This window comes from Rhinoraja longicauda, chromosome 1 (assembly GCF_053455715.1).
Source record: "Rhinoraja longicauda isolate Sanriku21f chromosome 1, sRhiLon1.1, whole genome shotgun sequence".
NCBI classification, from domain to species: Eukaryota; Metazoa; Chordata; class Chondrichthyes; order Rajiformes; family Arhynchobatidae; genus Rhinoraja; species Rhinoraja longicauda.
The window spans coordinates 120,768,777-120,783,005 of NC_135953.1; the positions used below are offsets into that span (position 1 = coordinate 120,768,777).

The window sequence follows — 14,229 nt, forward strand, 5'->3', positions numbered from 1 at the left end:
GGCGTAATAGACAATTTAGAGCAACTCTTGCCTTGGCCCAACACCCTGACCAGCTCAGGAAAATGAGCAAGACGACAACAACCATGACTGTAAGCTGCCTTGCTATTTATTAACCACTTCATTCCAATTGCTTTGGGTTGTATCCGTGTTTTATGCAACTGTATTCTGATATTTATAGCAGTTATTCCCGCTTATAAACCACATTATCTCCTGTTCATGTAATCTACAACAGGATGAAGATAAACCCTCACATCGAAGTCAAGGTCAGAGTGGAATTAGGACAGAACATTAGAGTAGCAAGCCACGACAATTCGTGGCTCATGCAATCTGCATTTGGTCACCCCAGTGTAGAGAAGAGCGCAAAAATGAACAGCAAACACAATATATCAGATTGTAAGTAGCACAAATTACATGGACTTATGTGCAGCAAGCAATACTTATTTTTGCGTGTTTTCAAAATCCACCAATGTAAAATATTCTTGTACAATATGCACAGTACATCAACAAGAGGTTTTAAACAAATGCTTACGAAGCCAATGGCTGACGAATGAGATCAGAAATCTGTTTGGATAGCTGGTGAGAGCTCCGAACCATCATGCTATGTAGTGTAGCAGGATGCTGTGGGATATTGATGCTGATTGCTCCTACTTTTATAACCATTGTGTTGTTGGTTTTCAATCCTCTTTGGGCACTGTAGAGAGCCTGAGATTTGGCAATACTGCATTTAACTACAGTTCTAGAAAGATAAGCAAAAGACATTAAATCAAAAGCTAGCAACCAATGATACTGGAAACCTCAAACAAATGTAAAATTGTTAAATGCTATTCTGAAAAAACAGGTCATTTATCCCATCAAGTTATTTTGTCTGCAAGCCATCTAACTCTTGAATCAACAACCTAATTCCTTTGTGAAAGTATAAATTGATTGCTTTAATTCAGCAATTTGTGACAGCAAAGTTGCTTTTCTGGTTGTCCTTTTTGTGAGGACATTTCTGCCAACGTTCCCCTTAACTGATATGCTAAATCTAAATATTTTTATTTTGTAATTCATTTTAGAGCCCATGAAAATAATCTATTAAAATGCAATTCATGTAAACCTTAAACAATACGTCATACTCTTTCATGCATTTTTCAGGAAGCATCGCAGCTTGGTTTGGGAACAGCTCCATCCAAGACCGCAAGAAATTGCAGCAAAATTGTAGACGCAGCCCAGACCATCACACAAACCAACCTCCCTTCTATTGACTCCATTTCTACCTCATGCTGCCTCGGCAAGGCCTAATGAAGCATAATCAAGGACTACTCTCACCCTGGCCACTCCTTCTTCTCCCCTCTTCCATCAGGCAAAAGGTATAGGTGTGAAAACACACACCACCAAATTCGGGGATAGTTTCTTCCCAGCTGTTATCAGGCAACTGAATCATCCTACACAACCAGACAGCAATGCTGAACTACTCTTTGAAGACCCTCGGACTATCCTTGATCAAACTTTGCTGGCTTTACCTTGCACTAAACGTTATTCCTTATCATGTATCTATTCAATGTAAATGGATCGATGTGTTGTCTTTCTGCTGACTGGTTAGCACGCAACAAAAGCTTTTCACTGTACTTCGGTACACATGACAATAAACTAAACTCAACAGTGCAGTGAACAATGCTATAACTGTGCAAGCCTGCGTGACAATTATGTGATGACATCCTTGTGATTCGACCTTTTCTATATCTTCTGTCCTATATTAAGAACCATAAAACAAATACAAAACATATTACCTCCTAATTAGATTTCACCAACCTTTGATATTTGTACTACATTTAGCCTGAACAGTTGCCAAACCCATAAAGACAAATTAGTGAAATTTTCCTTTACAGATTCAACAAGTTGCTTCTTCCACCAGCACCCTCAACCCGCCACCCCTCAATATGGGTACACTGAAGAGGTATGTGCACAATTCCCAACAGCAGTTACTTGCAAAGATTGCAGCCAACGTAATAATGCTGCAAGGGATTGTGCAAAATGCAGAAAGTCTTTAAGAATACCCGCCAGCACAACTGTATCAAATAGCTGACATGGAGAGAAGAGAAAACATGGCATAGACGGAACAGATATCTTCCACGTGTCTGGCCACTGTCTACTCCCCCAATGATTACAAACATGTAGCTGTTTTCATGTTCCAAAGACCCCCCCATGCAACCGTGAGGCAGGATGATAATGCAGGCAATGGTCAGAGCAGCGAGAAGCTGCTGCAGATACCTAAATACAGAGTGAACTGCTCAGAAGTAGATTAATGACCAGCCATGCAGATACAAGAAGGGAGCAAAACTTGGGGTCTTCAGTGAACGTGTGGTCATTAACGATATGAGGCTTGCTTGTTTGAAATTGAGTGAAAAATGCAAGTCATTGCTTGCACATTTTCTTAAACTTATTTTTTACAATTATTAATGAAGAAATAAGCATTGAGCATATACAAATGGTCTGATCACGTATGAAAAAAGTCAGGAAAATAACACCTGTGCTCAGTGTATTTTGGTTGGTAGACAATTTCCTTCAATATTCCTTAAACAACATAAAGTCGCTAATTTCAAAATGTACTGATCACAGTGCAAAGATGAGAAATGAAACAGGAGAAATTATACTGGGAAATATGGAAATGGAGGCGAAATTAAACAAATATTGTGTTTGGATTCATGGAAAAATAATAGGAACCTTAGAAAAAGAGATGAATAGCATCTTGAGTGCAAATCAGATGAAAGAAATTAGCATTAATAACAATATTGAGGAATTAATGGTTTGAAAGTTGATCAATTGCCACCAGCTGATGACCTGCCTCCCAGTGTCATAAAGAGAAGGGATCCGTTGGGCTCCATCTTACAAAATTTAATCAATTCAAGAATAGTTCCCACAGATTGGAATATAGCATGTGTAATCCTGTTATTTAGGAAAAAAAGGGGGAGAAATTAAAATATACAGAACAGTTAGCCTGAAATCTGTGGTGGAGAAAATTGTACCTATTATTAATGACATGATAGTAGGACACTAAGAAAATATTAGGACTGGGCTGAGTCAATATATAGTTATGAAAGCAATATCACGTTTGACAAATCTGAGTGTTTTGACATTGCAAATGGCATAATAGATAAAAGGGAACCACATGGGAAGTATTTGGACTTTCAGAAAGCCTAAAGCAAGGAACTTCACAAGAGGCCATAAAACAGAATGAGTGCACTTAGGACTGAATTTACTCTGTGTCTGGAGGGAGGATAGATGATAGTACACATAACAGAGTACAGGAATCAGTATATTTTCAGGTTGCGAGGATGTGACTAATAGCGTTCTGTAGGTACGAAGGACAATATATTGTCAATCTATATTGACCTCCCCCACATTACAGTTGCTCAGATAACAGAAACTCATCATAGAATTAACAAATCACTATCCAAAAATACAGAATAACATTTGCTCGCACAGGAGTTAAGTGAAAAAAGCTAAGTTAGTAAATACAAATTCATGTTTCAACTCACGCCTCGTGGCTTTGCACTACAGATAGTGATATGAACCATTTTCTAGCAACACAACCTTCCCATAATGTGGGGAACACATAAACAGATAAGAACACTGAAAAAGTCTGGTCTACCCCAACAGCTGCTGACGACCTTCTACCGCTGCACCATAGAGAGCATCCTAACACATGGCATCCCTGTGTGGTACCTCAGCTGCACGGAGGCAGAGAGGAAAGCTCTTCAGCGGGTAGTCCATAGAGCTCAGAGGACCTTCGGAACACAGCTACCAGCCTTGGAGGGCATCTACAACACACGATGCCTCAGAAAAGCCACCACCATCCACAAAGACTCTTCACACCCCTGCAACAGTCTGTTCGAACTTCTACCATCGGGCAGACGATACAAGGCCTTCTACGCCCGCACCTCCAGACTCAGGAACAGCTTCATCCCCAGGGCCATAGCTGCTATGAACCGGTCCTGCTGAGCCAGATGGTCACATTGCACAGTGAACCGGCACAGATCTACCTGCACTTTATTCTGTTTTAAAACTGTTCTAATTTGTTTCATTGGGTTGTTTAAAATAAATTAATACTGATTAGCTAATTAATTTATTGCATCGTATGGGAGGCGCATTCCCAATCTCGTTGTATCCCTGTACAATGGCAATAAAGATATATTGTATTGTATTGTATTGTATTGTCATCTGTACTCTAATGACACCTAAACAAATCTAACCTTAAACTTGATTCTAACATAAGTACTGATATATGTCTGATAATAAACATGTATGCAATGAGCTTGGATTTATTTACACCTCTACTTAATAGATCTAAAGAATAATTCACACATGTTAAATCAAATTAAACTGCACCACTGTAAATCAATTTAGAATTATATAGTTTATAAACTATTAAAAAAATGAAAACACCATTTCTTAAAGTCAAGATATATGTCAGTTTCGACATCAATATGTTACTATTAGTTAACTATTAATAATGTGCAATGCAACGCAAACCACAATATTTAAAAGTACAACAAATCAAAGAAATCAAAATATCTTTCCAAGGATTGCTTTAAGCATAACATTATACCATAATACTGGAGCAGAATAATATCTTAAAAAAAAAAAATTCTGCTAAGTTAAAAATGCAAGATAAAATCATGCTAGTTTAACATACAGAAATTCTTGTTTGCCTGTGCTTGTAGGTGAAGTAGGAAAATCCTCCAGCCTATGCAAGATGGTTGTAGAGAAAGCAAGAAAATAAAAGAAGAACAAATGAAGTATAGACATTCATGCATGATTCTTTATTCAAACAGTGGAACCCTTAGTATGTAGTTTCTTCTATTAATATGCCTTTTTTAATCTCTCGAAGCTCAATAAGATACTTAAATTTGAATAGCAAAGTCGCATCTTGCATAGAGTGGAGTATGCTGAACATTCCATGGCATCATGTTATTAAATGTAATGAACAATTCTTTGGCTCCAAGACCACACGACTAAGGGTTACCACATCAACAATAAAAGAACAGTAAATTTATAAAATAAGAGGGACTATATTAGCATACAATTCCAATTAAACTCGTCAACTCTGTGCACAAACCAACTCAATTTTTTCCAAAGAATAATCTGAAACTTAATTCCATAATGCATGTAACAGATTTAAAAGAAAATATGTACGTACGAAAAAGTAAAACAGGTTTACAATAAACTGACAACATTAAATAGTGGTTTTGTCGACATCCACAACTTTATCCTCAAGATTTTGAAAGCAAAGAGGCAGAGGCACCCTGCTGTAAATATCTCAACCTGAAAGACGTTCCTTAATTTTATATGCGTTCAGCATATTCTGTCTATGCGCTACAGTGAAGATTCAGATACAAAACATCCAAATGGTTTAATAATTTACATATTTGGTATTTGGTATATTGCCTCTATCTCTAGGGGAGCCAAATTTATTTTTAACATGCTCTTTGTTTTTTTACATAATTTAATTAAACAAAAATATACGTTATTAATTTCCGGAATTAACACTATGGCAAGTAAGCAGATTCGTCAAAAGCCTGTTCTTAAAATAGGGAGGCTGAGGACAACTTGATATCAGGATAAAGCAGACAAGAAGTAGAATAACTCTGGCGTGACTGGAGATTCACAACTCAACACTATCTTTTAACTCACCGGTACAGCAAACTGAACCCTCTATATTTCACCCATTCCCTCTCTCCTAGATGCTGCCTGACATGCTGAGTTACTCCAGCATTTTGTGATACCTTCGATTTGTACCAGCATCTGCAGTTATTTTCCTACACCTCTATATTTCTACATTCTAGGACATACAGTTATGCATTGTGTCCGAATTGCTTGTCATAGATTGTCTAGCAGATTTTGATGATAAAGTGCAAGACTTCACAGCAAATAAATTGGTCTAATTTCCACTGATTATAACTGATGTACTTAATATTCCTTTGTTACATAGTTCATCACCGCCTATCATAAAAAATTGTAAGAAAAGAATTGTGCTCATGGTCCAGATCATTGAATATTGGTTAAAACTGGCTATGTATCACAAAGATTGTCTTTGTTGGGCATTAGCTAGGGAAGAAAATCAAAACATAGCATGCAGAAGAATGAACTCCATATTCAAGACCCTAGAAAGGCACTGGAAGATATGGTGATGTTTATTAAATAAATAATTACATTAAAAAAACTTCAAAAACTAGTTCTAAATAATCAATAATCACTGAAGATCAATAATGACTGCATTCACTATTCTGAAATACTCTGCAATAATCGTCACCTACATGGCTACTTATGCAAGATGCACATGTTTTAAATGTGCTGCCAGCAATAGTTTCCTAACCATTCATTCATGTCCCTCTCACTTTCTCTCACCTGAGCTTGTGTCTGTCTGTATCTATGGATTGGGAGTTTGTGGAAAATCGAAAACCATTCAGTAATTATCAACAACCGAGTTGAGAGGGCGACTGAAACTAAAGAAGCCTCAACTGTGACAGGAGCCGATTTTGTTCTTGTTATGTATAATTCAAATAATCCAATACCTCCTCCTCAACGAGTCAAGACGTTGCATATACAGGAAGATACCCTTTAACATTTTCTTTTTATTCTCAGTTCTCCATTTTGCCCCAATGTGGAGCGAGCTGAACTTTGGTATTGTTACCAACATATTCCAGTTAATCTAATGGTTATCGGAAGTGAATTTGAAGAAAATTTTACAATTGAAAATGAAATGATAACTGGTGAATACAAGCATGAGTGTTTTGTGAATTAGTTGCAGGCAAAAACAATTAATGGATTATGATGTTATAAAGGAACAAAATCTAGCAGCCAGCTCAATGTAATTAGTGGATGCCTGAAAGGGTTCTTATTTAAGATGGCACTAAAATATTGTCAATAATATTTGAAAAATGTTAAACCATATTGGTTTAGATTTTCCACCCGAGTTCAATCTAATTTTGCAGCAGAATTGAGGCAGGTTAAATAAATTGACCAGTGTTATGCTCTTCCACATTCTTATTATACCCTATTTCCTATTGTCTTAGCCAAATCTTATTAGGCATATGAGAGAGAGCAGGTGTAAAAGAAATTCAAAGGAGAAATATGGGTCAAAGAATGTAGCTCCAACCATTTTAATGTTCAAAAGTGTTTGGCAATAATGCTTTGCATGCAGTGTTCAAAAATCATAGGTGTATATGCAGATTTTAAAAAATGTATATAGCTGCACAAGAACTCTCTGTTGAGGGAATTTTAATTTGTTTCAGGAAGGTATTTAGAAACTCATTCCATTTCTTACATTTTCATCAACTCTTGCAGATCCCTGGCCAATGACTACTCAAAGTGAAGAAGGAGCATTGGTATAGTACTGCGAACCTTACTCCACACATTGGGAGTACACAGGAGTTCTGCATAAGCACCATCTCATCTACCCACCCGACTGCTAATCAAGCAGCTCCTGTCCACTCTGTGGAAGAGTCTGCAGACACTGCTTTAGCTTCATTGGTTATCGCAGAACCCACAGAAATGACGTGGAAGCAAGTCACCCTTAAAATCTTCTTAAAAGAAACTTAAAAACAGTACCAAAGGGCTGCTGTTTTGTCTGATGAAACTGCTCTCTCGGCTAGATATTATTCTATGATACTTATGATTAAAATAGGTCTCCCTTGAGTGCCAGTTAATAATTATTGTTCACTTGTATGAAAGCAGGTTGTCCAATCATTCACACATTTCCAACTGTGGTAGCTTGTAATCCTCAAAGTAGCAGCCACATTTTCAAATGTGACACCCATGGACAATTCAATATATAATTACCATAAAACACCTTATAATATCCAAACTTTTTAAAATGCAAGGTTGTATTTTCATTTGCAGCTCTTCAAACTAATAGACAGGTTGGTTATGATTTGTATTTTGGGTTATGATGATCAAATAAAACTAAACTTTAATGAATCTTAATCACATCAACCCAATGCTACAATAAAAACTTTAATAGTCATTTTCAGTCGATTAGTCCAGGTGTCAGAGGTTATGGGGAAAAGGCAGGAGAATGGGGTTAGGAGGTAGACCAGCCATGATCGAATGGCAAAGTAGACTTGATGGGCCGAATGGCCTAATTCTACTCCTATTCCTTATGGCCTTATGACACATAGCACGGAAATAGATCCTTTGGCTAAACTTGTCCACGCTGACTAAACTGCCCCATTTAAGCTAGTCCCATTTGCCCGCATTCGGCCGATATCCCTCCAAACATTCCTATCCATGTACCTGCCCTAGTGTCTTTTAAATGTTGTTATTGTACCTGCCTCAACTCCTCTGGTAGCTCATTTCATATGCCCGCCACCCTCTGAATGAAAAGGTTGGACCTCAGGTTCCTTTTAAATCTTTCCCCTCTCATCTTAAAGCAATATCCTTTAGTTCTTGATTACACTACCCTGTGCAAAAGACTGTGCATTCACCCTATCATTTCTTATCATGATTTTATATCTCTATAAGATCACCCCTTCCTGCACTCCATGGAATAAAGTCCTAGCTTGCCCAACCTCACCTTGAGGTCTGGCAACATCCTCATAAATATTTATTTTAAATGTTAAAATATATACAATATACAGCATGACCTATTTTCAATTAACCTTCTTAAGAAATGTAAGACTATTTTTAATGTTTTGCATTTGCAAACCCACAAACTATTACAAAACTATCCCACATATATTTTAAGTTAATGAGACAGATTTTCTGTTCTGCCAAAATCATGAATGGACTACTCTGGACCATGGTGCATGTTCTAATGTGACCTTTGGCACAGTCCCAGCTCTTAGCACTTCAGCATTGCCATCCCAATGCAGACATTATATTACATACACAGAATAACATTAAAGGTTGACGAGGTCCTGTCATAGGCCCACCAGCTGTCAAAAATATCTGTATTATTTAATGTTTGTGAATGTCTGACTTCCACAAACATTTAATAACTTGGAATCACTTGAAATAAAAAGTTTCCTTGTTCAACATTTTACACCAGAAACATTCGTACAAAATTAAGAATGTTAATTAAGCAAAAATAAATAACTTTACTAATCCTTCCCCCATGAGGCAATTCCTCCTTTTTGAATGGGGACTGCCTACCTGAATAAGGTTTACACTGACTCAGGCTTGTGGGCCGGCATTACAGCCAGGTGCTGCTCATGTGACCAGTCAACCAGTGCAACACAGGTCAGCCACAGCAGTGAATACCCAGGGCAGCTTAAATCCACATCATCAACAGAAACCAAAACTTTTGTACGGATAAACAAAATATCACAGCTTAAGTGCTGGTGTGAGAGGAAGTTTTGATCAAATCTCCCACTGATCAATCTGACAACATGGCCTACATCTTCCAAAACTGTCTTTTTATTGCCTGAAAATTCTCCTTGCAGATCAGCTATCAACTGAGAATCACGATTTGAAAACATGCAAAACACAAAGTGCTGAACTCAGCGGGTCAGGTAGTAGCTGTGGAGGGAATGGACAGACAACAATTGGGTTAGGACCTGCACTTCGTGTTTTGCTCAGGAATCTGGCATTTGCAGTTTCATGTGTCTCCAGCTGTTAAGGCAGTCAAGTGTGTGAGAGAGAGGTAAAAAGGGATAATTGATTTAAACTAAGGACCATGAGAAATAGCTGACCCGACTGTGCTCGGCTAGATAAGAACCGCAAGAACAAATGGTGACATTCCAAGGATAAGGGCAAGATATCCAAAGAACTAGCAGAGAGAGCACAAGATAACCAGAGAACTAGGAGAGAGGGCAAGATAACCAGAGCACTAGGAGAGAGGGCAAGATATCCAAAGAACTAGGAGAGAGGGCATGAACTACTCTGTACTGCGCCTGCCTAATAAGATAAATGAATATTGCAAAAACGCCCCGCATGACAAGATGCCTCATTTAAATGCACATGCGATGTATGATGTGGGAGGCAACAGGGGCGGTGTCGTTAGATTGTGCACCTCAGTGCTCCGATTGGAAGGAGTCCAGAGAGGAGGAATTTAAGGTGTGACAATTGTAAAATGAAGTGAATAAACAGAAGGGATTTTCCCGACCTCGGTGTGTCTCGAGAGGGGAGGCACCCAACTCTGCAGACTTGCAAATAAAATATACTTGTTTCTCTAGATTGTCTCGAGCATCGTGATTGTGAGCACTCACAATTGCATCTCACAAGCTTGGGGGCTCGTCCGGGATCGCCACTCCGGCCGGCTGACGGGAGTATACGGAAGAAGGGACGGTGCACCCCGCTGAGTTCAGCGGTCTCAGACTCCTTGCTTGCCGTCAGCGGTTTGAGCGAGTGATACCTGGACCAGAGACTCGAGAAACAAGTGGGAGGAGCAGGAAATCGCGAGGAGCTAAATCGAGTGATTCTTGTGCACAGGACCCGGGTAAGAAAACTGACTATTAAGTACTACTCGGGCGATTACAGCTAAGATCGGTGGGGAATTCCGATCGGGAGGATAAAAGATCGGAGGGGAATTCTGATCGGGAGGATGGGCAGTGAAAACGGAAAGCCCAAAAGGGAGGGGAAGGGCGGTAAGCCCAAACCCCGCATTCCGCCTGATAGTCCGTTGGGGCGAATGCTGAGCCATTGGGGGCAGGGAAAACCCAGGGATTGGAGAAGACAAAAATTATTAAGTTCTGTTATTTTGATTGGCCAAAGGAACCAATAAAAGGGAGTTCAGTCTGGTGGCCACGACTGGGTTCCGATGAGGATTGAGTACGGCAGGCACTAAATGTGTTTGTTAATTCAAAAGCTTCCCCTAATCTGGAGGAATGTTGTTATGCTTGTAAGGGGAAAGCAAAGAATAAATCCTGAAAGAATCGCAGGAATCACAGGCTTGCCGATGCCTCGGAATAAATATTAAAGGAATATAGTAGAACTATAGAAGATAGAAATAGCGTAATAGGTAGCACAGTGACTATAGAGACGGAACAGAGTGAGAACAAGGACTGCATTTAAACTGACTGACCAAGTGCACTAACATAAGACGAATACAATGAATAAAATAACTGCAGTTGAACTACTAAGTAGGAAGTTCCCCGTATCCAAAGAGGATATTAAATGAATAAAATAACTGCAGTTGAACTACTAAGTAGGAAGTTCCCCGTATCCAAAGAGGATATTTTAAAAAAACACTGAGAAATGGAAAAAAAAAAAGACGAAACAATTGGTTACGAAATGGCCCACGGAATGATATAAATATGATATAAATTTTGATAGATATGTTGATATATTTATATTTTGATATAAATATGTGTGATGAAATGGGAGTGTTAATTAAGAACTATAAGTCTAAGGATAAATCAGAAACCCGAGTAAAAGAAAAAAAGGGGAAAAAGAACTAGACGTACTTAAATTGTTTAGAATAGAAGGAGAAAGGCTGAGGAAAGCATACCAGGAAAAGAATACCACCCCAAACAAGGGTGAAAGACCCCCAAAACAGCATGAAAGTCAGGAGCTTCAGGAGAAAAAAATCAACTCTGTACCCCAGCCTATGGGACCCTGGGTATCCCCCTCCCTATTCCGGCCAGGACGGATCAAAGCAGTGCCCTTTGGTAAAAGGGAATAGTGGAGATAGAGGGAGAAGTCACAACTTGGAACGATGAGCAAGACATAAAGGAATATAGACAGCGAAGGGGGCAGCGAGAAAAGGAAAGGATGAAGCAAGAAGCACGGGAACTAGAAGCAGACATCAAAAGGCTGCAGGACCTCAGGGACAGAAAGATTTATGGGACCCGTCAGGCAGCAAATGAGGAGTATGAGGGAGACAGCAACGCAGAAACACAGGCATGTAATCAGCAGGCATCAGAGAGAGGGCAAAACTGTGAGAATGAAGCAGAATTAGAAAGTGATGGGGAAAGAACAAGGGAGTGTAGAAGGGAAATAGAGGCATCCATAAAGTGCTTAGAGATAGAGATAAGGGAGATGGAAAAAGATATGGAAAGAAAAAGAAAGGAAAGCCAGGGGTACGCCCAGAGAGGAATGAGGTGGGAAAGTATACAGATAGAACCACAACAGGATATGGAGAAGGATACGGCAGGGGCCGGGGAAATACAGGTACGGGACAAGGTTGGAGGACAGGGCCTTCAAGATGTTATTTTTGTAATAAGGAAGGACACTTCAAAAGGGAGTGCCCTGAGCTTGTAGCGAAGTCCCGCACGTACAGTATGATGGAAAATGAATAGGGGGGTCAGGGGTTCCGGTCCTTGGGGTCGAGGGACTATAGAAGGGAGCCCCTGGTAAATTTAAAAATAGGACCCCAAGGAGAAGATACGGTGTTCATGGTAGATTCAGGAGCGGAGCGATCAAGTGTGACCAAAGTACCAACAGGTATGGAGGCAGGACAAGGGAGAGTAAAAATTACCGGGGTAGGGGGAACTATGATGGTAGCTCCCGAGATAGGAGGAGTGAATGTAAGGTATGGAAACCGGGAGGCGGTAGAGGACCTGATCTTAGTACCCCAAGGCTGGCGTAAACTTAATGGGCAGAGATTTACAAATACAATTGGGAATAGGCACAGCACCGGTAGAGAGAAGGGTAGTGGTCCAGTTGTATACTCTAAGGAAGGAGGACGAGCAAAGAATTAATGACCAAGTATGGGCCAAGGAAGGAAACCGAGGAGGTTTGCAAATACCCCCTCTACAGATAGCATTAAAGGACGGTGCAGACATAGTACGAGTAAGAAGGTACCCCATTTTGACCGAGGGACGAAAAGGCTTACAACCAATCATTGAGAATTTATTGAAGGACGGGGTATTGGAACCATGTATGTCCCCATACAATACTCCGATCCTACCCATCAGAAAGACCTGGAGGAACAGCCTCTGGCCGAGGGAGGCCGATGGTTTATAGACGGGTCCTCCAGATGTATAGATGGAAAAAGACAGTGGATACGGTATAGTGAATGGGGAAACTATGGAGGAAATTGAAAGTGGCAGGCTGCCTGGTAGTTGGTCAGCCCAATCTTGTGAATTATACGCATTAATGAGAGCTTAGGAACTATTGGAAAGGAAGGAACAGTGTATACCGACTCAAAATACGCCTTTGGGGTAGTACACACCTTTGGGAAGATCTGGAAAGAGCGAGGAATGATAACAGCTCGGGGGGGGGGGGGGAAGAATTAGCGCATGAGCAATTGATAGGACAGACATTGGAGGCCTTGCAGAAACCAGAACAGGTAGCCATAGCACATGTGGCAGGGCATCAGAAGGGTAACACCCTGGAAGCCCGAGGAAATAGGGCAGTGGATGAGGTGGCAAAGAGAGCAGCCACAGATCAGACGGTAGAAATGATGTCACTGATACCTTTAAGGGAACACGAGGAAAAGATACCTATCTTTGGTGAAAAAGAACAGGAACACATGAGAGAAATGGCAGCCCGGCGTACCCCAAATGGGAAATGGTGGACACCGGATGGAAAGCAGCTATTGAACAAAGAAATTATAAGGGAGTTATTAGGGAGGCTGCACGGGCAAAGCCATTGGGGAACCCAAGCCCTCTGAATTAACATTTTGTTCAAAATAGCCGCGCCGTTGTGTTTGGCTGCCTGCCACTGTATGTTTCTTTTTTTTTCCTGGTCAGATGTGCAGCACTTTGGTCAACGTGGGTTGTTTTTAAATGTGCTATACAAATAAATTGACCTGACTTGACTTGACTCTGTGATACCCTCCTCAGGACCTACGCTTGCCGTGGGATGTATACCATGGCCAAACAAGTCATAGCTGGTTGTGTAATATGTCAGCGAATCAACGAGAAAATCGTGAGCAGTCCCAGGAGGAGGACAACCATTGGCAATAAGGCCCTTCCAAAGAATACAGATAGACTTCACCGAGTTGCCCCGACTACAAAGATGGAAATATCTGTTAGTGGTAGTGGACCATTTCACTAGATCGGTAGAGGCACTCCCTACAGCAACTGCCACCTCACAGTCGGTAGCCAAGGTATTATTGGAGCAAATTATACCCAGATATGGGATTGTGGAAACAATAGACTCGGATAGAGGGACCCATTTTGCCTCCAAAACACATCAAATGATATGTGAAGTATTAGGAATTGAATGGAAATTGCATACACCATGGCATCCCCAGAGTTCCAGAAAGGTGGAAAGAATGAATGGCACCTTGAAGACCAAAATCACCGAGAAACGAGACTCCCCTGGACTAAGTGCCTTCCGATAGCCTTGTTAAGAATCCGAACG

At 40.3% G+C, this 14,229-nt stretch overlaps 1 protein-coding gene across 7 annotated transcripts in view; it reads right to left on the bottom strand.

Moving 5' to 3' along the window:
- kiaa1109 (KIAA1109 ortholog) overlaps positions 1–14,229 on the bottom strand; it is a 292,965-nt gene that overhangs the window by 80,772 nt on the left and 197,964 nt on the right. For 6 of the 7 annotated variants that reach the window (XM_078405525.1, XM_078405561.1, XM_078405542.1 and 3 more), the window contains exons 50-51: positions 4,676–4,726; positions 530–736 (exon numbers count right to left, since the gene is read on the bottom strand). In XM_078405525.1, the coding sequence (XP_078261651.1) occupies positions 530–736; positions 4,676–4,726 (258 nt within the window). The remainder of the gene's footprint in view (positions 1–529; positions 737–4,675; positions 4,727–14,229) is intronic. The other variant, XM_078405533.1, reaches the window with a different exon arrangement.